The sequence below is a fragment of the Apium graveolens genome, unplaced genomic scaffold (genome assembly GCF_009905375.1).
Source record: "Apium graveolens cultivar Ventura unplaced genomic scaffold, ASM990537v1 ctg2628, whole genome shotgun sequence".
NCBI lineage: Eukaryota > Viridiplantae > Streptophyta > Magnoliopsida > Apiales > Apiaceae > Apium > Apium graveolens.
This window is the reverse complement of record NW_027417742.1, coordinates 142,864-167,758: the sequence shown is the minus strand read 5'-3', so window position 1 is coordinate 167,758 and position 24,895 is coordinate 142,864. Positions and strand designations below refer to the sequence as shown.

The window sequence follows — 24,895 nt, the reverse complement described above, 5'->3', positions numbered from 1 at the left end:
ATAGGGTTTACACTAAAGTGTTATTATTCCAGAAGATTATTCATTGTAACCCTAGCAGCTCTCGTGATATTTGTTCATCACTGAGAGGTAACAGTTCCATACTGTAACAGAGTTTATTGTTTCAATAAAGTTGTTTTCTGTTACTTAAGATATTAAAATTCGATTTGATTGTATTATACACTGTATTCACCCCCTCTACAGTGTGTGTGACCTAACAAGTGGTATCAGAGCTAATCTGTTAACACACATACAGTTAAAGATCCAAACACAATCATGTCTGACACAGAAACTCCAACTAAGCCTACAAAAACTGAAGAACCTCCAAAGACACAAATCCAAAGTCGGTATGAGACTATCAGAGTTCCCATACTGAGACCATCTGAATATCCCATATGGAAGGTAAGGATGACCATGTTCCTGGAAGCAACAGATCCAGAATACCTTGATAGAATCAAGGAAGGGCCTCACAAACCAACCAAGCTCGCTGTTGCAGTTGCAGGTGAAGCAGCAAAGACCGTACCAAAGGAGAAGAGTGATTATACTGCTGAAGATATAGCATCAATTGCTAAGGATGCTAAGGTACGACACTTACTGCATAGTGCCATTGATAATGTAATGTCAAACAGGGTAATCAACTGCAAGACTGCTAAGGAGATATGGGATGCTCCGAAAACAAGGTGTCAGGGAACTGACACAATTAAGAAGAACTGGAAGACAATACTCACTCAAGAGTATGAACATTTTGACTCAAAGACTAATGAGTCATTGAATGATTTATATGATAGATTTGTCAAACTTTTGAATGATTTGTCATTGGTTGATAAAGAGTACGATCTTGAAGATTCAAACCTTAAATTCTTGTTAGCTCTTCCTGAATGCTGGGATTTGAAGGCAACGACAATAAGAGACAACTACAATCTTGATAAAACAACTCTTGATGAAATCTATGGAATGCTCAAGACTCATGAACTTGAGATGGAACAAAGAAGCAAGAGGAAAGGAGGAAAGTCAAGGATAGTTGCTCTTAAGGCTGAAGAAGAATCCCTCAAAGCAGCTTTCTCAAGGAAAGACAAGGGTAAAGCTCTTTCATAAAGTCTGAAACTGAGTCATCAAGTTCTGAAAGTGATGATGACTCAGATTCTGAAAGCTTGCCTGAGACTGATGCTGATGAGGAGATGATGAAGCTGTGTGCTCTTATGGTGAAAGGAATCACAAAGATTGCATACAGGAAGTTCAGGAAGGGAAAGAAGTTTTCCAGGAAAGGCATAAGTTCTGATAAGAAGAATTTTAGAAGATCTGAAGGCAGAGGAGGAAAGTCTGACAGAGGAGATTATACCAATGTTAAATGCTATAACTGTGGTGAGAAAGGCCACATATCTCCTGATTGCAAGAAGGTAAAGGGTGACAAAGGCAAGGCTCTTGTCACAAAGCAGAAAAGCTGGACAGACACCTCAGACTCTGAAAGTGAGGAGAACTATGCATTGATGGAAAATGCTGATAAAGAAAGTGCTGAGAGCAGTTCTGAAGCTGCTGAAACAAAGGTACCTCAGACTACTTATGCTTATCATACTGATGATATTAATGAGTTGAGAAGATATCTTAAAACCATGTTTGTTAGTTATAGAGATCAAACTTTAACATGTGAAAGATTAACTTCTGAAAATCTTGCTTTTAAGAAAAGAAATGATTTCTTAGAAAAAGAGTTAGTCATGTTCCATCAAACTCAGAAGGATAGAGATGATGCTTTTATGTTAGGGATGAAGTGCTAAAAATGAATGAATCTCTAAAAACTGAGTTAGAAAAGGAAAGAGAGATTATCAGGACTTGGACTAACTCTGGCAAAACAACTCAAATTTGCTAAGTAGTGGAAACTGGAAAGAGGGCTTAGGTTATGGAGAGGATAAGAATGATAAAGGAACTGAAGAAATTAAGCCTGTTGTTAAGCAAAAGCCAAAGTTAAAACCTGTTAAGTTTGTAACTGTAAAAGTCTGAAAATGAGAAATCAGAAGTTAAAGAGGAATTAACTTCTGACAAACTAAAACAGGAAAAGACAGCTGAAGTAAATAGGCTTAATGACAAAGAAGCAGCTTAAGCATAAGCTGAAAGATGTTAAGAATGCAAACAAGGTAAAATCACCTAGGAAAAATAGGAATGGAAAGGAAGGTGTGAATAAAAGCAATGATTATAAACCTGTTCCTGATGCTCCTAGGAAAACATGTCATAACTGTGGAAGTTCTAACCATCTGGCTTCTTTTTGCAGGAAGAATAAGAATATTAACTCCTTACCTTCAAAATCAGGAGTTAAGAGTCAGTCTGTTAGATACAAACCACAAAATCCTTGTTTTTATTGTGGTAGTTTATGGCATTCCATTTATACTTGTAAGGAATATCATAGTTTGTACTATGATTATTATCAAATAAAACCTTCTTTGAAGAAAGTTTCCATTGTTCCTTCTAGTGTAAATTCTGATTCAAAGTCTGATAGTGTAAGTTCTGATAAGAAAAATGTTAACATAAACTCTGATGCTAAATCCGCTGTAAATGTTAACAAACTTAATAAGACCAAAGGATCCAAGCAAGTTTGGGTCCCTTAAAACTAATAATTAGTGGTCTTTGTGATTGCAGGGCAACAGGAAAAATATTCTAGTTCTGGACAGTGGATGTTCTGGACATATGACTGGAAATAAGGCCCTGCTATCAGACTTTGTGGAAGAAGGCTGGCCCAAGTGTTTCTTATGGAGATGGCAACATTGGAAAAACATTGGGATATGGCAATATCAATCTTGGGAATGTCATAATTAAAGAAGTAGCTCTGGTCTCAAGACTTAAACACAATCTGCTGAGTATAAGTCAAATATGTGACAGAGGTTATCATGTTGATTCTTTGAAGAACACTGTGAAATTGTGAGTAAATCTAAAGGCAAAGTTTTTCTGAAAGGATACAGGCGTGGTAACATTTATGAAGCTAAGCTTTCAACAAGTACTGATGGTTCTGCAATTTGTCTGATGAGTAGAGCATCAATTGAAGAAAGCTAGGAATTGGCACAAGAAACTCTCTCATTTAAATTTCAACAATATAAATAACTGGTCAAGAAAAGATCTTGTGAGAGGACTGCCAAAGTCAGTATTTGCTCCTGATGGTCCTTTGTGATTCCTGTCAGAAAGCCAAACAAATAAAATCTTCATTTAAGAGCAAGACTGAATCATCAATTCTTGAGCCTTATCATCTACTACATGTTGATCTATTTGGTCCAGTGAATGTCGTGTCTATTGCAAAGAAGAAATATGCGTTGGTCATAGTGGATGAGTTCACCAGATACACATGGGTGTATTTCTTGCACACAAAAAGTGAAACTACATCTATCTTGATTGATCATGTCAAACATCTGGATAAATTGGTCAAAGATTCTGTGAAAATCTTAAGGAGTGATAATGGCATTGAGTTCAAGAATTTGATAATGGAAGAGTTCTGCAAAAACTATGGAATAAAGCAGGAATTTTCTGCTCCTGGAACTCCACAGCAAAATGGAGTTGTTGAAAGGAAGAATAGAACTCTCATTGAAGCTGCACGTACAATGCTTGAAGAAGCAAAGCTTCCAACCTATTTCTGGGCTGAAGCTGTGTAGACTGCTTGTTTTACTCAAAATGCAACACTCATTAACAAGCATGGAAAAACACCATATGAGATGGTGAAGAAAAAGAAGCCAAATCTGAAGTACTTTCATGTATTTGGATGCAAGTGTTTTGTTCTCAAGACTCATCTTGAACAGCTATCCAAGTTTGATCTAAAAGCTGATGAAGGAATCTTTGTTGGATATCCACTTTCCACAAAAGCCTTCAGAGTCTATAATTTGAGAACAAAAGTGGTCATAGAATCTATCAATGTCTCTTTTGATGACAAGAAGATTACTGGTCTTGAAGATTTCATTGACCATGATCAGCTGAGATTTGAAAATGAAGACTCAAATTCTGATATTGAAAATCCTGACAGTCTAAGTCCTGATACTGTAAACTCTGATGGATTAAACTCTGATGTTATTGAAACTGTGGTGACTACGTCAAAGGAAGATGCACCTATGCAGGGGGAGCATACTCAAGATCTTACCACATCTCAAGAAACATCAGAACATACATCTGGCTCTTCAAGTTCTGATTCATCAAGTTCTGATAAGCCAAGTTCTGCTAGTGCTGAAAATCTAAATTCTGAAGAATCCAACTCAGAGAGCATAGTTCAGGGGGAGCATCAGAAAATGAAATTAAAGACAGCATGGATCATGGGGGAGCATCCAGTTCTAGAGAAAACCTTCCATCTGCAAGGAAGTGGACAAAATCACATACACCTGATTTGATAATTGGAAATCCTGATGCAGGTGTCAGAACTAGAACAGGTACTTCAAATGAATGTCTTTACAATTCTTTTCTCTCTCAGACTGAGCCAAAGAAAGTGGAAGAAGCTTTTCAAGATGCTGATTGGGTGCAAGCAATGCAGGAAGAGTTGAATGAATTTGAAAGAAACAAAGTCTGGACCCTAGTGCCAAGACCAAAGAATAGATCTGTTGTTGGTACAAAGTGGGTATTCAGAAACAAAACTGACAGTGATGGCATAATTACAAGGAATAAGGCAAGGCTGGTTGCAAAAGGATATTCTCAACAGGAGGGAATTGATTATGATGAAACATTTGCACCAGTTGCTAGGTTAGAAGCCATAAGGATATTTTGGCTTATGCTACTCACAAAAGTTTACTGTCTTTCAAATGGATGTGAAAAGTGCTTTTCTCAATGGAGAATTGGAGGAGGAAGTATATGTTGAACAACCTCCAGGATTTGTAGATTCCAAACATCCAGATTATGTCTACAGGCTTGATAAAGCACTTTATGGACTTAAGCAAGCTCCTAGAGCATGGTATGAGACTTTAGCTCAATTTCTTCTGGAAAGTGGATTCAACAGAGGAACAATAGACAAAACACTGTTCTACCTCAACCATGGAAAGGACTTACTTCTGGTCCAGATTTATGTTGATGATATCATTTTTGGGTCTACAAATGACAGACTTTGCAAGAAGTTTTCCAAACTGATGCAGTCAAGATATCAGATGAGTATGATGGGGGAACTTAGCTATTTTCTGGGCCTTCAAGTCAAGCAGAATGAAGAAGGCACTTTTATTTGTCAAACTAAGTACACCAGAAACTTGCTGAAGAAATTTGGAATGCAAGATTGTTCAAGTGCATCCACTCTTATGGCCACTGCAAAAAAACTGGATAAGGATACTGGTAAATCAGTAGATATAACTGATTATAGAGGTATGATTGGCTCTCTACTCTATCTAACTGCTAGTAGACCTGATATCATGTATGCTACCTGTCTTTGTACAAGATTTCAAGCAGATCCAAGAGAACCTCACTTAACAGCTGTGAAAAGAATTTTTAAGTATCTTAAAGGAACAGCTGATCTGGGATTGGGGTATCCTAGAGAATCAGATTTTAAACTAATAGGTTACTCAGATGCAGATTTTGCAGGTTGCAAAATTGACAGGAAAAGCACAAGTGGAAGCTGCCAATTCCTTGGAGGCAGATTGGTTTCTTGGTTCAGCAAGAAACAAAAGTCAATTTCCACATCAACTGCAGAAGGAGAGTATATTGTTGCAGGAAGCTGTTGTGCACAGATTCTTTGGATGAAGAATCAGTTACTGGATTTTGGGTTAACATATTTCAAAATCCCTATTTACTGTGATAATCAAAGTGCTATTGCTATGACAGGTAATCCAGTTCAACACTCTATGACAAAGCACATCAGCATCAGGTATCACTTCATAAGGGAACATGTGGATGAAGGTACAGTGGAATTGCACTTTGTTCCAACAGATCAACAACTAGCAGATATCTTCACAAAACCACTGTGTGAAGCCACTTTTACAAGATTGGTAAATGAACTTGGAATGGTTTCAGGTTCTTTTTCTAAATCTGCCTAGTTTTGTTCTGATGCATCAGACTTTATGATCAGTATTTACAGAATGTAATCTCTTTGTGTATTCTGTGATTAATTGAAATATGCGTTTAAGTACTGATTGTTGTCTGATATATGTTTCTAAACTCTGATACGTGATATGTATGTTTAAGTAAATATTCAATCCTATGAGGATAACTGTGCTAGATACTGACCTAGTAGTCTTCAATAAACAAATGATCCCATGTAAGAAGTAATTATTTCTGTGGAAATTTTATGACACAAGCAAATTCTGATAATTGAGCTTAGTTGAGTTTACTTTGTTTATCTTATTACTAAGTCACAAATTAGAATAATGTTACACATCTGTTAAGTTCTGATACTAGTAAAACTGCTGAATGTACTAAGTGCTGATAAACCTCACTTATCAAAAGAAAAACCAAAAGGATCAAAGAATAAAATCAGGTACTCCTTTGAGATCTAGAGTAAAAATATGGAAGGGATGACCCAAGTGCATTGCTGGTATTAAGTAAATATGCATTAGAAAAGCAAAATATTTTCTTGGTGACTTTTCACACTCTATGATTACTGGAGAAATACTCTGATAATAGCATAAATTCTGATAAGCAGTCGTGACTCACTTACACTGAGAAGCCACTGTAAAATAGAATTTAAAAAGATGCATAAAATTAGCACAAAACAGTTGAGGTGGACTCAAGCATGAACTCATTCATCAGTAGGTTTCAGGATAATGACAGCTCTTTAGCAAAATTTTAGTTATGCCTTATTTCTAAGATGTACTGAAGTGAATCAGACTTTACTCTTTGTCTGCTATTTAGCTTGATGCACACACTAATCACTCCATCTGAATGATGAAAATTACTGTGGTGGTCTATGTTGTTTTAGATAAACAGTCATTGTGTCACCTTGCACTAATTCTGAGGACAAGTTCTGGTTGCATATTCTAAAGATTAAGTTCTGAAGAGTATAACTTAGAACTTGTATGAGGATTTACTCAGATAAGCATTCCTTTTTCGAGTTAAGAAATTATGTTCTGATGACTGTTAAGTTCTGATATACGTCTAAGTTCTGATATTACAGTCTAAATTCTTTACTTGACTTATCTGTGGATAAAATTTGATAACAGTCTCGGTTCAAACTAGAATATGTTGAAGTGGAAGATTAATAGTCACTATGGTTAGGGTTAATGGTATTCGTACTTGAACAGTCTACTTTTACTTGTTTCTTGTGCGCATTAAACCATGTTTTCTCTTTCCAATGAATGTTATTCTTTTTCCAAGTCTGGGGAGACGAAGTAAAATTAATTCTACCTGTCAGCATTAAATTCCTTTGCGTCTCCTGGCATTCACTTGCCTATATAAGCAACCACTTCACATCAGCCTTCCCATCAAATTCTTTCTCACAAACTTACCTTCATACTTTTTCTTTCAAAAACACAATGGTCAGATATAACATGTTTTTGAATTACCAAACATTTAATATGGAGCTAAGCTGTGCTGATTGGCAGCAGGAATGGCACGTTACGGCCATTCCTGAGGAGATATGGGACTCTGTCCCACAGGAGGTACTGACCCACCTCCTGTTCTTCTATATGGATTATCATCGCCATCTGGAGCGATTGGAGGAGGAAAGGCTGGAAGCTCTCCGCCAGCAAGAGCGAATCATCCGACTCGCCATTCTGTTTGTCTAGGGTAGGAAGAAGAAATGATTTATTTTCTTCTTCCTGTTTTTCTTCATCATTAACCTTGCCCTGCTTCTTGAGCTAGGACTAAGGCTGTTGATGTTAGGTTTAGTAGCTTAGGGAAATCTTGTATAAGTACTGTTGTAATTTCAATTTCATGAATGTATTCTCTTGTTATATTAATGAAATTTGTTTTTGTTTCAAGATTTTGTCTCTAAGTTATTTTATAATGCATTGATAAATCCTGATAATTATTCATATTCTGATGACCATATAAATTATGTTTTAATTTAAGTTCTGATTTTTCTTTATCAGCACTTACTCATCTGATTTATCTTGGTCATTTTCACTTGATTTATTTTCAGAATATTAATGATGCAGTGAAAAATAATTAAATCAGTGGGAACGGTTTCAATTTTGAATTAAAACTGTTTCACCTTGATTAATGGAATATCTGGGTAAGTGGAACGGTTTTTCCTTGAAAACAGGCAAGTGGGCAAGTAATGATTACTGTTTTCTCGCGCCCAGTAACTATCCGTTATTACTGCATGTCTGACAGGTGTTCAACGGTAACATTTTTTTTCCAGAGTATAAGTACGACAGAGAGAGGATTTCTTTAATCTTTTATTTCCTTCATACTTTTTCTCTCTACTTGCTTTTACTCTCTCTTTCTCTCTTCTTCTCACGTTGGTTTTTCATACAGACATTTTATCAAACACCTAACAGACACTTTTAAATCTCAATTTTTCACATGGCACCTAAGGATTTAATCATTGATGGAGCTAAGTTTGTTCCAAACAACTATGCTGCAATTCTTGATCATGCTGAAGCTCCATCTGAATTGCATTTTGTGCAAGATCTTCTTGCACACAGTGAGATTGGGTATGCATTAACCCAACCTTCAGTCTTTTCGAGCCAACAAGTTCTGACGTTTTGGCGGACTGGGCACTTTGATGATGGTGGTAGACATGGCACTCCTAGTATTGTTTTCGAAGTGGGTGATTCTTCTTATGCAGTCACTCCTGGTACAATACGCATGGTACAATACGCAAGGCTCTACATCTCCCAGAAGGTTGTACCTTTTCAATTCCAGAAGAATCAGCTCTTCAAGAGTTAATGGCAAATTTGGGGTATGAAAAGAGTTTGGCAAAACTTGGGCAGTTGAAACGGGCTCATATCAGAAGAGAATGGAGCTTCTTCTTCGACTGCATCACTAAAGCTTTTGGGAACAAATGTTCGAATTTTGATGCTATCCCAATTCTGAGTCAGCACATCGGGTATGCTATTATAAATCAAACTCATTTTGATTTTGCAACTGGTATAATTGGTTTTATTGGGGATAGGATGACAGAGGATAGGAATGTTGTCTATTTTGCTAGATTCTATCAACTTATTTATACTTTTTGTACTGATGAACCTCAATTAGTCAGTTCCTCAACCCCACCTTTTAAAGTTGCAAAACGCTACTTTAATGACCTGGTAAATGATGACACTAAGAAATCAGTGGTTAGACCATTACAGATTCCTCAGTCTGTAAAACAGATCCTAGTAAATGTTGATCCTGATACTTATAGATATGTTTACTCTGATGTCCAACCAACAACAAACACTCAAAAACCATCATCCTCGGCACCTACCACTCATTCTACTCAACCTACCCTCAGGAAATATCTCAAATCCTATCTCTCCACTTCACAGACTGTTCAACCCTCATCCTCAGCACCTACTGTGAAGCCTTCATCCTCCAAGCCAAAGAGGACAAAGACTGTTCCTCAAACACCTCAAAAGAGAAGGAGGATTGCCTTGAGAGATGAATCTGATACTGAGGACCAGGTTCCTTCTTCAGAACCTGTTGTAGGTGAAGCTGAGAAAGAGACTTCTCAGAAGGATTCTGAAATTGGGGGATCTAGGTTTCTCAAAAGGCTTAGAAGAATGACAGTTCCTGAAACTCCCAAGGAATCCAAATCAACAAAGAGATACAAGAAACAGAGGGCAAAAAGGCCAGCTTCAGATGATGAAGAGGAAGCAGCTAAGGAAGGGGATCAGGAATCTCTGATCTCACAAGACAAGGAATTTGCTATAGTCATTTCTTCTCCATCAACTCCATCTAAGGAAGCTGTTTCTGAAAAGGCTAACACACCATCTGTGTCTCCTGTTGATCCAGGCACAAGTGCTGATATTGATGTTCAAACCTTGGTTGTGCCTGAAGTAATTCTCTTAGAAGCTTCAACATCAACTAATCCTTCAACAACACCTATTACTGATGTTGTTCAAACTCCAGAGTTATCTACAACACCTTCTCTGCATCATGATGCTGATGATCAGACTTTAGGTGAGCATCAGGATATGGCTGTTGATCAGAACTTAGAACCAGATCAGCAATTAGAGGATGCCGAAGCCTCCATTGCTACACACACTGTTGTCTTATTAGAAGATACTGATTCTTTAAGTTATGATGCTGCAAATGCTGGAGATACTGGTGATGCTGCTCCAACTGCAGATGCTGATGCAGCAGGTCCTTCAGGACATGCTCCTCAACAAACTATTCTTAAGTCTGAACTTATTAAGAAGTTTGTTACCCGAGAAGCACCAGTGCTTTGGAGTGAAACTCCTGCAGGATGGGAGTGGACTAAGGAATGGAACTCAGTTTTATGTGTTCCAAATGATATTCATCTTGCTGAGCACTTGACTAAAGCTGATGAAATGTTAAATTCTGATGATTTCAAAACCCAGCTTAGAGTCACTGCATTGAGTACTAAACATCTACAAGGTCTTCATTCAACTACTCGTGCAGAGCTACACAAGATTCAGGAAGAATTTATTAAGCAAGGAGAAGTTTGGAAAATTGATAAGAAAAAGTTCTTCCAACCTACCTTTGACAGGATTGCTTCTATTGAGAAGACTCAAGACCATCAACAAGCTCAGATTGGTGATATTCTGAAAAATCAAGCTTCTCAGCAATCACAACTTAATGACATCCAATCTTCAGTGGAATTGTTTGTCTCTCTTCTATTACCTGCTGATGCCAAAAAGGGGGAGAAAGTAATTAAGTTCAAATGCAAGACTGACAAGACACTGAAAGGTAAGGATGATGGAAAAGATGATCGAGGAAGCTCTGGAATGGGTAGAGGTCATAGTCAAGGTAGAGGATTTACATCAAGACAAGCTAGTCACAGGACAAGTTCTGATACTGGGAAAAGAATAAGTTCTGCTACTGGTAAAAGGATAAGTTCTGATGAACTTTTAGATCTTGATGAGGAAATGTCAAGACAGTTATTTTTTCAGGAAAATCCAGGAATGGACTTGGAGAGTTTAATGGAAGAAGAAGCCAGACTTAAATCAGAGAAAGTTGCATCTAAATCTGAAGCTTCTGGTAAAAAGCCACTTCCAAAACTCAAAGGCATTGTGATCAAAGAAAGGACACATACTGAAGCAACATTGGCTAAATCACAACCGCAGATAGATCCAAGATCCAAGGGTAAAGAAAAGGTTGGTGAACCTATCAAGGTTTATGTGCCTCCTGAGAATGAAGAAATTACTGGTGAAAAGGATGATCTTGCTCTGACTTCAAGAAAAGTTCTTAAAACAACCTCTGACATGGCTCAAGTTGTTCAGAGTCAAGAATCTGTAAGTTCTGATATTTTGAAGAAGCAAGTAACCTCTGACGCAGCTCAAGTTAACTTGATATCAGAAGTTAGACCAAAGACACTCCTACCAGGATTCACTAAAGCAAAATAGACTCAATCTTTAAAGACTGCTGCAAGTGGTTTTGAAGCAAGAGTAGTTAATGGAAAGGAAGCAAGAGATAAAACTGGATTGGGAAGTGCTGATGAAAGAATAATACAGAACACTACCAATGATCCAACTTCCTTGAGTGAACCAGGTATTGGAGCAACTCCTGAGAGATTGAATCAACTGGAATCTGTACAAATGGTTTACCATACCTACTTGAAAGAATACATCTTGTTGTATTTCATGACAGATGGTAGGGTTTATCATATAAGACAAAATGCCATTCCGTTGAAGTATTTTGAAGAATTAGAGCATGTAATATTCTTACTTCAAGTGGATGACAGATTGACAGGGACTGCTGCAAACTATTTGAAGGATCAGATTCAGAGACAGAAAAGGCTTTATTCTGTTAAGTTTGACAGCACATACGTTCCAAAGTACAGAGATCACAAGGGTGATATAGTTGAAATGAAGCCCAATTCTGCTCAAATTGTAACTACCTTTCTAGGGTACAGGGCTGTGGAATTCAATCTTGAGTCTGATAAAGCTTATTTGATCAGACTGGATCAGGATATAAGAAAAGTAAAGATCAATGATCTCAGAGCTGCAATCTTTCAAATTGGTGAAGATACTGCAGAGCTTAAAGATGCCAAAAGGAGAATGATTGATGAAACTTAGATATGCTGAGAGATGTTTGTTGAAGAACTATCTCAGAACAACTCCTGACATCAGAGAGATCAGATAATGAAGCCAAGTCAAAGATCTACAACTGCTTAAATTTTGATATTTGAACAGACTGAAGTTGTTATCAGAAGTTAAATATTGGTAAAGCTTTAAGGACTGTAAGTTGTAGTTATCTAGTCTAATTCTCATGCATTTGTACTTAATGTTTTTGACATCATCAAATATCTGTTAAACTTGTATATTATGCTAATTTACAAGTTGGGGGAGATTGTTAGATATATTTGATAATGTCATGGCTAATATGATTTATGTTTAGATTTCAGATCTTACTTAACAGGACAAGTCAGTACTTAACCATTAATCAGTACTTATACTGGAAGTGAGGACTTAAGGACATCAGTACTTATATTATCAGGAGATAATCATCAGAAGTTAGATATCAGAACTTAAGTGCTGAAGGATGTTCAGATAAGGACAGTAGTTGATTAAAGGAAAGAAGATCGGGATAAACATAAGAAGAGATATGCATGAAGAAGGAGTTCCGTGAAGAATGGAATACTTGGAAGAAAAGATATCTGATTGATATATTTTAGGAAGCAGAATTATATTCCATATCAATTAGGGATTATCTTGTAATTGTGTAGTATATAAACACAGACATAGGGTTTACACTATAAGTGTTATCATATTCAAGAAGATTATTCATTGTAACCCTAGCAGCTCTCGTGATATTTGTTCATCACTGAGAGGTAACAGTTTCATACTATAACAGACTTTATTGTTTCAATAAAGTTTGTTTTCTGTTACTTAAGATATTAAAGTTCGATTTGATTGTATTATACACTGTATTCACCCCTTCTACAGTGTGTGTGACCTAACAGGTTCTATAGTAGAATCGTTCTATAATCACACTTATTTAAAATTATTTCACTGTATAATCAAATTTAAAATTATTCTTTTTCAAATTTTAATTGTTAAATTTTTATTATATTTAAATATAATTATTATTCTAGATTAACATCAAATTTTATTTTATTTAAAAATAAAATTTTACAATTTATGATGAGATTTTATAATAGATTCAATAGTTCTCCATATTCTACATATAAGAGGGTTCTTTATTTAGTAATGGCCTAAATATATAATATTGTTACTTATGTTGGACCATAAATCACTATTAAAAATATTAATTTATGATAATTATAAATTTATCGATTATTAATTGATTAAAATTTGACTGTAATTTAACCATCAACCTCGTTTTAAGATGATGAAAAATTATCTCCGGCCAACATTAAATAGGATACAATTATTGCAGAGTTTTATTGTAACTCCGGCATTATTTTATTGAATCTATTAACGCTATCACAATAAAATGTTACGGCAATTGGATTCTATCCAACCTCGTTGGCGAACAACTGCGTGAGATGGATTGAATTATTTGTATCAACTATTAAGATGGTCATTTTGAAGAAGAGGCCTTTTCTTAATGTATTGAACCAAATGTAATTTTGATCGAGTGAGGTAGCCTTGGAGATGGGTAGAGAAGGCCCACTAAGAAGCCTACTCAGCTGCTTCACACACCAAGTTTCAACAACTGTGGGTTCTTTTTTTCTTGCAGCCGTTGTACACTAATCTTGAATTTTATAAGTATCAAAATCACAATCACACACTACACTCGTATAAAATTAAACAATCCAAGCTTTCACAAATCTCACTATTCTCCACATTAATATCTCTAATCTATACTCACAATGCTTTCCATGAATCTTCTCCCTCCTTCACCTGTCACTGTTTTCAAGAAAAACCCACTTCATGCTTCACTGTTGGACTCAAAAATTGGGTCAAGAACTCATCTCTTTAGGATCCAAGATAACCCTTTGGGATCTTTAGCAAAACCCTTATTTCAGATCTCAAAATCAAGCTCAAATTTTGGGTTAATTAGTAAAAACCCATTTGGGTTTTCTTGCAAATCGGAGCCCCGAGTGGTGAAAGCTGCTTCAGATACTCCATCAGAGTCAAGCCCAGATGGGGAGGTGATTAAAGTTGAGAAAACAAATCAAAAACTCAAGCTTGCCCTTGTTTTTGGATTTTGGTATTTTCAGAACATTGTTTTTAATATTTATAATAAGAAGGTTTTGAATGTTTTTCCATTTCCTTGGCTTCTTGCTTCATTTCAGTTGTTTTGTGGGTCAGTTTTTATGTTGATTTTGTGGGGTACTAAGATTCAATCTTGTCCGAAGATATCGAAATCTTTTATTGTTGCACTTCTTGGACCTGCTTTGTTTCATACCATTGGTCACATTTCTGCTTGTGTTTCATTCTCCAAAGTGGCTGTTTCGTTTACTCATGTTATAAAATCTGCTGAGCCTGTTTTTACTGTTTTGTTTTCGGCTATTCTTGGTGATACTTACCCTTTACCGGTTTGGCTTTCGATTCTGCCTATTGTGTTTGGTTGTTCTCTAGCTGCGGTAACTGAGGTATCGTTTAATTTAGGAGGGTTGTGGGGTGCTATGATTAGTAATGTTGGATTTGTTCTTAGAAACATTTACTCGAAGAGGAGTTTGCAGGACTTTAAGGAAGTCGATGGGTTGAATTTGTATGGATGGATTACTATACTCTCTATGTGTTATCTATTTCCGGTTGCAATTTTCGTTGAAGGTTCTCAATGGGTTGGTGGGTATCACAAGGCTATTGAAGCTGTGGGAACACCATCCACATTGTATTTATGGGTGATGCTCTCTGGGTTGTTTTACCATCTGTATAACCAGTCATCTTATCAAGCACTGGATGACATTAGTCCGCTGACATTCTCAGTTGGAAACACAATGAAGAGAGTGGTGGTTATTATTGCCACTGTTTTGGTTTTCAGGAATCCAGTTAGGCCTTTGAATGCGCTTGGATCTGCTATCGCTATATTCGGAACTTTCTTGTACTCGCAGGCAACATCAAAGAAGGCACCTGAAGTTGAAGGAAAGAGTGAATAGTCTCCTTTGTAAGACCTTATGTCAATCCGACTATTTGAAATGGTGTTTGACTTTTCCCTTATTTAGATTAATGGAAAGTAGAACTTGATACATTCGTTACTTTATGTTTCAAACTTCAGTTTAGAGTTTTTGAAAACCTTTTGGTCAGTTAAGTTTGCAAGACTTATATGCTCACTGCTTCTTGGAGTTTATTATCAAAACCAGCAAGTACAGTCTGCTGTATCTTTCTTTCTGAACTCATCAGATGTTTATTCATATTCTATGCATTAGTTACCTTTTTATATATGGGGCGATCATATGCTTAAATTTTCATGTGATGTTCACTTCAATTGCAATCGTTCTCTATGTTCTGGTAGACCATTTTTACTGAACTCGTTACATGCTGATTTCCAATTTTTAGTGTTCATGTGTTAAAATTTGCATACATTATGTTATGCTCTCTTCTCTTCCTTTGCAAAATCATGTTTGATCATTGATGTATTATTTTTTCTTTGCCTAGACATTATTATACTGCACATTACTGTATCATTCTAGTAAATGCCAAACTATTATCGAGAAAAGTAATTGATGATAATTCTTAGTTTCGGCATCCTGTCTGTTTGCCAATCTTGAAAGTTGAGACTTATATATAGGGGACATGGGTAATACCTCCTTGGCAACTGCTTATGGCTTAGGCATTACCCCCACTTAAACTGCTGGTTTTTGGCTAATTGGCAAATTGTTCAATGTATTCAATTTTCAAGTTAGGGGGAGGGGGAGGGGATGATGAATATCAAAAGCTAGACCTCTTCCAGCACTTGGAGCAGTTTTGCCGATCAAGATTCTCTTTATTTTTTATATTTATCTATATAAGCAAACACATTGAGAGGAAAAGAACCCTTAAGGTTCATGATTATATTATATTCCCCTCCTGACATCTGCCATGTTCTGTTAAAAAATCAAATTGGAGTACATTACCCTCTAAAGTAGAACATATGATATCATGCATCTATGTGATTTTATATATTATAGTTGAAGTCTCCTATTTTGCTTATTCTTGGGCCATATGACCTCGAAATTTTGTACATGAGCTTAGTCTAATTGTTAGCTTTATATTATTTGTTGCCTAATTTTAGGTTCTTTGATAAGGTAAAGTAGCACATTAGCTATCTAAAGGAATTATGTGAGGAAACTATCAATGTTTATTTGATTACATCAAGTATCATACCAGTTTTATACAGTCAATAAGAATATGCTTTGACCATATGTCATTGACGAGTGTAAAAACAAGTCTTGTACATGACATTGAGTTCATTGTTAAGTCTGGGTGACATCAATAAATGGCTTCAGTGATGGCTGTCGGCCTGTCATCTGTAGAGGGCTTGGTTGCTGGGTTACAAATGGCAAGCTAAATGTCTTTGCTGTGATACTTATAAACAAACAGCAGCTGTTAAGTTTTATAGCAGTTTTTCCTGTTGTGAATCGCCAATAGCCAGATTCGTGTAGCGACCTTCATGCAAAAACATGTCAGTTGTGTACACACCAATTTCTTACCAATTTCTTTATCTACCCCACCAAACCAGTGTTGGGTGAGTTTAATTTTCAGGTGCTATTAATAAACAATGCTACTTTCAGGTGCTATTGATAAACAATGCTACCCATAGAAATGACCCTACTTTTCAGGTGTTCCCAACACTACCACAGGAGTTGGGGTAGAGTTTACATTTTAGGATCCACAGCTTCGAGTTGGATATTTTTTCCTAGGATCCACAGCTTCGAGTTGGATATTTTTTCCTATGTTTACTTGTTACACCCTAGGATTTGGATTTTTAAGTTCTGAAAACCTCAACACTCTGGTGTCTCGTATACATCCCACGATGATGATGTGTAAAAGTTGGAGTGTTTTATGAGGTAGAGCCGATGATAATTGGCTGCTTTTTATAGAACCTTAAAGGTAATATCTACATGGTCTCCTCGTACCATTATGCTCACAAGCAGAATCTTAGCTTGAGCTCTCCTTGGCATGCCTCCGTTACTCTTTAAGAGGCCCTGGATATACTACCCACCATCCATCTTCCCACGAACCATTTTTATTTTTATCACACAACACATAAAACTATTTGGCTCATCGCTCTTTTTGTCTTGATGATTCTTAACACTTGTGCTCCGAGCTATCTTTCTTTTGTCAAATCTTATGGTATATATGTAGGTTGTGAAGTATGCCAGGACCTATATGTCAAAACAAGAAAAAAGGAAGTCGACGCCTGGTTGATCAATTTTTTGGAGATACTATATGTTGATGTTGCTTTGGTTCAAGATTTTGGCTCAAGGAAAAATTATAAGTGGGCAAATTAAAAACATGCGAATTATCTACCAATGCCAATAAGTAACTATATTTTAGCTTCTTTTTTTTTTATCTACCATATGCATGTTGCTTTGGTTTGGTTCAAGATTTTTGCAGAAGAGAAAAAAAAAATAAGTAGGCAAATTAAAAACAAGTGAATTATCTACAAAAGCCAATATACAACTATATTTTGGCTTTTTCTTTCATCTCTTTTACCCTATTTTAAATTCCCCGTGCCCTAGAGTAAGGGTAAAAAAACATGCTATTAGACCTGGGAGCAGCATAAAGAACTGATAATGCAAACCTTGATACAAATTTTAGGCTTAGAGCAGGACTAATTTACTAATTCCCAGAATAATCATGTGAAATAACTAAAATGCTGTACACGTCAAATGTTACAACAGTCAACAAAGGAAACGAGTAGGTTATTCTTTTAATCAGCGAATTTTTTACCAGGAGTTGCGGTTACTTCTCCGGATTCTCCTACGAAATGGTCGACATGCCTCCATGCTGAGGTCAACAGCAGCAGCAAGAGCCATAAATATCGCAGCATCCTCAACGCATGTAACATGTCGCATGGCTAATTGCACTAGTGGCTTGCTGCTCTTGCCTTCCCCTTGTACTCTGCAGCTCATGACAAAGCCTCCTACAGCAGGACTTAGTGCTGCAAAGTCACCACTGCTTTGTGGGCTCGGTAAGGGAGTTGCCGCAGCTCGAACCTGTCTGTCTGTGTCGATGTAAAACTCCCCACCCTTTTCAGCATTGACGAGGATTTCTGACATAAGCAGCTCTCCGCCTTCTTGGCCTTCAGAGAGTAGGTGAAAACGACAGCAAATGGAGTCCCGCATACCACGTTCACGCCATGCCTCGAGCTTACCCCAGGGGAGCCAGCTATCAGGTCTGCAAGCATCAGGTCGAACAATCAACCAAGCTCCTGGGTTGGATCTGGCAACCCAATCACAACCTGTTGATGGCACAAAGGGAGTTGTTATAAAGGCTGCTGCAACAGCAGACCCAGAGAGATCATGTATCTTCACCTTCCATCCCTTTCTTTCTCTTCTATCGGCTTCTTGGCTGGAACCATCAAGAGAACTTGATCCATAGGCACTTAATGGATCTGCCTGAGATTGCCTGTAAAAAACACATAGCAGTTACAGCCATACAAAGCACACTGAAACAATCATTTTATTGTTCTTATTATAAAAATGCTGACACTAATGCTATATTAAAAAAAATACAGGTATTAATGCACAACACCTCCACAGACCAGAATATTCTAAAGCCACGGCTATTGTTATTACTCTTCTCTAAAAAATGCTCATAGAAGAATATCCACACTGCTACACTAGCATCTTTGCATTGCAAGGTCACATGCAAATTAGTATAAAAAGAAAACTACACATGTTAAAACATTAAAAGTTATCATGTGTACGCATAATGACTTCCTTTTTGGGAGAAGGGCTCTAGTTATATGAGCAATTTTCCTCGAAGGAAATTTTAGTTTGCTAAAACTAAATGTAGTTTATTCAGATCTAAACATTTATTACAATAAACACCGCAGCTTATTTCCTCAAATATATTTTTGCAAAAACCATATAGTACCTATTAATTATGGAAATTACCTGTCTCGAGTAAACTTGCAACTGAAAATAGGCTGTCTGATGTTGCCTTGAAGCTGAACAATTTGGGGACTCAATTTTGTCTCTTCTTCGAATTGGAAGACATATCTTGGATCTGGATCCAATTTGACTCTCAAATGAAGCTCTGCTCCAGGTTTCCCAGTCTCCTGCTTGCTTTTGCCAATTCCCTTCCAGCCACTGTGAAGAATTGCAGGTTTTCCTTCTCCCCACTCTGAACTGACCTCTAATTTAAAGGTTCCTATCTGCTGCCTTTTGGCACCTACACCACAATGCGACCCCTTCCTCCCGGTATAAACGATAATTTCCAGACATGCATGAGGAGCATAGAAACATCCAGGTGTCAGCAATGCTTTCAAATCCGCTTTTTCAAGATAAAAGCTCGAGGCAATGGTAGGAGAATCTGGTGCAGCTTCAGGAGATGATACAAAGGGAATTGATACAATTTGCACAGGAAAACCTCTTAGACGTATCTCACATGAATACGACGAAGTTCCTGATTTTCCATTATTTACAGTTGCCATGGGAAATCTTAGCCCCAGTGAACCAATTGACAACCTTATAAAAGCTTGAGGATCCATTTTAGTCACAAGTTCTTCAACATTTATTCCAAAATTTAATTTTGATGGAGCTCCAGAATCCCTGTCCGGCCAGTCAGAAACTTAAAACATAAGAGGTCCACACCTTTTAGTATGGATGCACATAGTGGAGAACTAACCAGTTCCACAAAAAGAGTCACAAGTATACTATCTATACTCACTTCATATTCTACAATGAAAAGTTAAATCCTACATTGTAAAGTAAAATTGTACACAGTACATAAAGGAAGGTCCTTGTGCATGCAACCTTACCCATGAAAAGACTGTTTCCATGGATTTTTCTCATGATCGAACGGATACAACTAGACAGACTTGACCATCAACCGGGTTTATTCTCAGGCCTCAGATAATATTGATACCATATGACATAATATCCTCAAGTGTGATATCTTAATCTTATTGCACATATCTCTAAAACTGAACAGTCATATTAATGAAGTCAATATGGAATCAAAATGATTCTTTAATGTGTACATATATACAACTGGGAATCTTTTAGGGCGAGGAAGTGACTCACTGAAGTTTTACTAGTAAGGTTTGAACCACTACTTATATTCAAAATTATAATGCGGAACAGTACCATTCTTTCCGTCTGGTTCCATAGGTGTCAGGTAAAAGCCACCAATTTAAATGCATATAAGTATGCATTTATGATAGAATGAGTCAACTGAGGGGTGATATTACCAAAGCTATCAGCGAAACAAAAGCAAAATAATATCAAATGAAGATAGCTTGATATGGCTACATTTCAGCTGCAGTCTGCAATTTTTGACTTCGACGTCGTGATAATGAACTTTAGAGTAATCTATGACTTGGACTTGGTCAATAGAAACAAAAGTGTTTAATGTACATTGAACTTATACGAAGAAGCCTTCAATTAATGCCCGATTAAAAAAATTCAAGCGAGTCCCACCCTTCCAGTCAAATGCAGTCGTCAACCGCTTGAAGTAAAGTTTCATGGAACTCTATTATAGTTTTATACTTAAAAGAGCATGAAAGGTCAGTTGGTGAAAATAGTAATATATATAGCACATATAACATGTGTAGCTTGTGCCTGAGACATTAAAAATAATATATCAACACCAGCGATTAGTATTAAGCTAGACCGATAATCCCTACTTCACATTATATGATCTTTGGACAAATGATGACAATAAACATACATACCCGGAAAATATATACAATCATTTCCATTTTGGCAACTGTCAATTGCACCCTTGACCATGTCAGCCTATCAGAATGGTATCAAGCCCTGTACCAAATTTCCAGTACTAGATTTTAACAGTCAATTTTATCTTTTAATAACTCTCCTCTCCGTCCCCTCCTCTCCCTAATTTCCCCTAAAGCAAGACCTCCTAAGAAAAAACCAACTAAACTCGTCAAGAATTACATCCTTCACTCTTCTTCAGCTAAAATTCTTTCTCAAAACATCCCATTGTTTTGTAAACCAATACGATAAACAAAAATTTCTAATAAAAATGGTATTAGTAAACATTATCTTTGCTTAAGGTTTAGCTACACATTACTATTGTAGGAACTCAAATCTTATATCACTCTTGGTCATTTTCCTTGCTGGTTTTATCCTCAGGTCAAATGTAGTTTGATACAATTGGAGTGCATGAACTTGAAGATGATTTTATGATGTATTTCGCTAGCTGTTATTATCAATACTGGTGTGACATCTTTGTTATGACCACATGTAACCATCATACTCACTATATTCTTACGCCATAGCAAGGGTATGTTTGTACAAGTTGATTTAAAAGAGTAACATAAGAACTAGATACCTATAATTCTAACATTGTATGTCCCAAGTTAAATATTCTCCTTTCAATTTTCCTATTGCTGCTTTTTGCTTCTGATCGATAATTTAAGATAACAGTGCCATTGTTTCCAAAAGATGAAAGAGAGCAGGTTCAGGAAGCTGACAAATTATGAAAGCATATAAGACTTCTAGCACCCTAAATATAAATTTTTGAGAAAATCAGCCTTTAGGTATCATAACTTAATACAAGAACACGGATGATTTAGTACAGAACAGTAATCTAACACACAAGTTTTGAATCAATAAATCGTATAACGGCTATTGCTAAGCCCACCCATTCCTAACACACTTCAGCTCTTCCATCCCATAAAAGGAGTGTTGCAGTTGAGTTGATGAACACGGACACCCATATACATGTGCATGTAGGTTATGGATCCCATTCCTATTTACTACAACAGTTGTGCCATCTCAATCTACTGTGGGCTCAAATAGGCAAGAAAAAGCAATATATATATATATTGTGCAGCAAACTAAAATGTTGTGGTGCTAGTACAACCGAGGTACATTATCATAGAAACTAGGTAATCTACAATACAACATGTAAGAGCTCTATATCAAATTCTAGTAAATTTTATAAAAATTTAAGATGAAACGGTGTATTTTGACTGATAAACTAATGATTTCGGATTATTCCAAGAGACACCGCAGCTCACGTTCGGTGTTACCTATGGATGCTTCTTTTTTGGGAAAATATAACGGGTCATATCTTTTTACTTTATAGTTTCCGTAAAACTCAAGCTATTTATTGTGATCGTTTTAGAGGAAAAGCCATGTGCGTAAAAAGATGTTTCTAGAAATGCATGAGCTATCAATTTAGAGAAAACAACTCTTAAGCACCCCCATTTAATACAATCCACTATGCATGTAACCCAGTCTAGAAGCCCTAGAGCATCAAGTTCCCATATTTATATAAATGAAGTTACTTGTGTTACCTTTCAACAAACTAAAACCATCCATATCCCCTAGTCCCTGATACTAGAGCATATGGCCCCAATTGATACACCACAATTTTCTATTTGCATTTAGTTTATGATATCCAAATAAAAAAGATGTAAACGGGACTTCAGCTTTTACAGGATTTCTCCAAAGGCAGGGGCATAATGACTCACCAACGTAAAGTAGACCATGAAAACCTAGACCAAAACTATCACATGAAAATTGGTAGGAAAAAAACACTACATTGTTTTTTAACAACATTCATATATAACCGGGAGTTCTAACAGCAATACGCGGACAGGAAAAAAGAAATACAGTATTAGATAAAGAAGGTACAGACGTCACAAATAAATCACTTGTTGAAAAATTAAGATACTTCAATCTCTATCACAAGACTTGCTGAATAAGGTAAGTCTGAACCGGACAATGGTAATATTCATCATTCATTGGTCTTTTCGCATAATCAAGTAAATAATACCACAAAACTACAATAATAATAGTACTACTAATATTACATGTGAACTAAACTTCCTCAATCAATAGTTCGATACTAATTACACTACTGGCAGAGGACTTGAAATGCTATATTATAAATGAGCATATCCTACTTTCTAGTCTCTACAAGATCAGCCACATTACAAGTTACCCCATAAAATAATCTTCTACCATACCCATACAGAAAAACAACCAAGATCAATAAAAACACCTCTTCCGGTTATCCTTTCTTTTCTAATGAAACACTCTTTAATGGACATTATTGAAAAAATCCAGTATAGATATTGTGCATGCTTCCCTTTCTTTGATTCACCTAAAAACTCGAAGGACCGAATATACTTCCTAGATGATACCCACAACAGCCGCAGAATGCCTCAATTTATTTTACGCATTATTCATTTCCCAATCATAAAGCTAATGAGATGTGAACAACTCTCACATATCATTATATCAACTAAGTTGGTGATCCTTACGCAAACTAATCACATAAAATATTTACCATAAACTCTCACCTATAATTTCCACATATTAAACACGCATCAATAAAGTTACAAAGTCTTCTCTTTCACTCAATTCCACTTTACCCAAACCTCAAGTCACCAAACTTAAGCAACTACTGCACTTACACATACACATATACACACACAAGATACCCTTCAAAAAATGTAAACCAAGTCACAACCAAAAAGCAAGAACTTAAACAACCAGCTAAAATGGTCATATAATACATTAAAAAAAACCCAAAAAATAAGCAAAGTCAAGATGATATTGTACCTTTACTAAGCAGCTTTATCTTCCTTAAAAGCACAACCAAGGCCACTTTTAAACCTGGAATCACTCCAATTCCTACATAAACCTGTAAAAAGCTTCATACTTTCTTCATTAAATCACTAAAAATCAATGACCCAGATGAGCTAAACAACAACATTCAACATCAAAACCACTTTCTTGTCACCAAAACACCAAAAAGACTCAGACCCACAATTTTTTTGAATATAAAAATGAAAAATGAAGAAAAAAACCCAAATCAAGAAAATGATGAAAACAAGTGTAGGACTTAAGAGTATGATGAATAATTGAAGTAAAAGTACCAAAACCCTCCAATAATATCATGCACGGATCACGAGAAACACCATACATACACACACAAAAACCTGTATGTATATGTGTGTATATGTGTACAGGAGGATATATAAATTTCAACGTAGAGGGAATTGAATTGAATAATAATAAAAACACACTGAAGCTGAGGGAGAGAGAGATTAAATTATGTGAAATAATAAAAAAATAATAGAGGTTGTGCTTATTTACTACTAGTACTATTATTTAGGAAAAAACAGGCGGAGAAAGTAAAGGGAAAATATTAAATTTTAGTGAAAAGTTGTATAAGCAAACCAGAAACCACCAAAACATTTAATGTATTCTAAGGTGTCACTGCTACAAAATATTTAATATGTTGAGAGAGATAGGAAAAATGGAAATTAAGGAAATGAATTAACTAAAAAGTGCATTTTCTTAATTTTGAAATAGTTGTTAGGTAACTCAAAAATATTTTTCGAACTTTTATTAATTAATCGACAATGACTATTATATGACCGATTTTGATTTTTGAACCTTTTGTATGCATATTATTTGAAAAGTTGTTCGCTAACCATTACATGATGACACCTCCGGGAAATTTTTGAACAAAATTTGGGGTCTTTAATATTTTCATTTTGTAATGCGAAAGAATAAGTAACTAAGTATCCGCGGTTTTGAAGGTTTAAATCAAATCGAAATTATCGATATACCTAAATTTTATTATAAAATCAAATGGTAAAATCGAACCAAACCAAACCAAACTGTTTAAAACGGCTCGATTATGATAGGTTTTGATTAAAACCATTTTTATCAATATAACAAATTCAATAACCAACTTAAACATGAACTTCAAAACACGAACCAAAAGTTTAAAATATATTATGACTATATTTAAATTTTATTCATATTCAAAACGAATATAAAAAATATAAAGAACTTGGCAAATAAAAG

At 36.0% G+C, this 24,895-nt stretch overlaps 2 protein-coding genes across 3 annotated transcripts; one reads left to right on the top strand and one right to left on the bottom strand.

The window, feature by feature from the left end:
- Positions 1-13,488: 13,488 nt before the first annotated feature.
- On the top strand, positions 13,489-15,361 carry LOC141700632 (xylulose 5-phosphate/phosphate translocator, chloroplastic). The gene has a single exon (XM_074504340.1). The coding sequence runs from the start codon at positions 13,817-13,819 to the stop codon at positions 15,047-15,049; it is 1,233 nt and encodes a 410-aa protein (XP_074360441.1). The 5' UTR covers positions 13,489-13,816; the 3' UTR covers positions 15,050-15,361.
- A 2,298-nt stretch (positions 15,362-17,659) lies between these two features.
- LOC141700631 (uncharacterized) lies at positions 17,660-24,151 on the bottom strand. 2 transcript variants are annotated; one of them, XM_074504339.1, is made up of 4 exons: positions 23,956-24,151; positions 23,639-23,720; positions 18,995-19,651; positions 17,660-18,503 (listed from the first exon to the last, which is right to left on the bottom strand). In XM_074504339.1, exons 3-4 carry the CDS (start codon positions 19,588-19,590, stop codon positions 17,822-17,824), a joined length of 1,278 nt encoding a protein of 425 aa, XP_074360440.1. In that variant the 5' UTR covers positions 19,591-19,651; positions 23,639-23,720; positions 23,956-24,151; the 3' UTR covers positions 17,660-17,821. The 2 variants fall into 2 exon arrangements, with proteins under 2 accessions (XP_074360440.1, XP_074360439.1); XM_074504338.1 differs by having other exon boundaries at positions 23,639-24,151.
- Between the last annotated feature and the right edge of the window lie 744 nt (positions 24,152-24,895).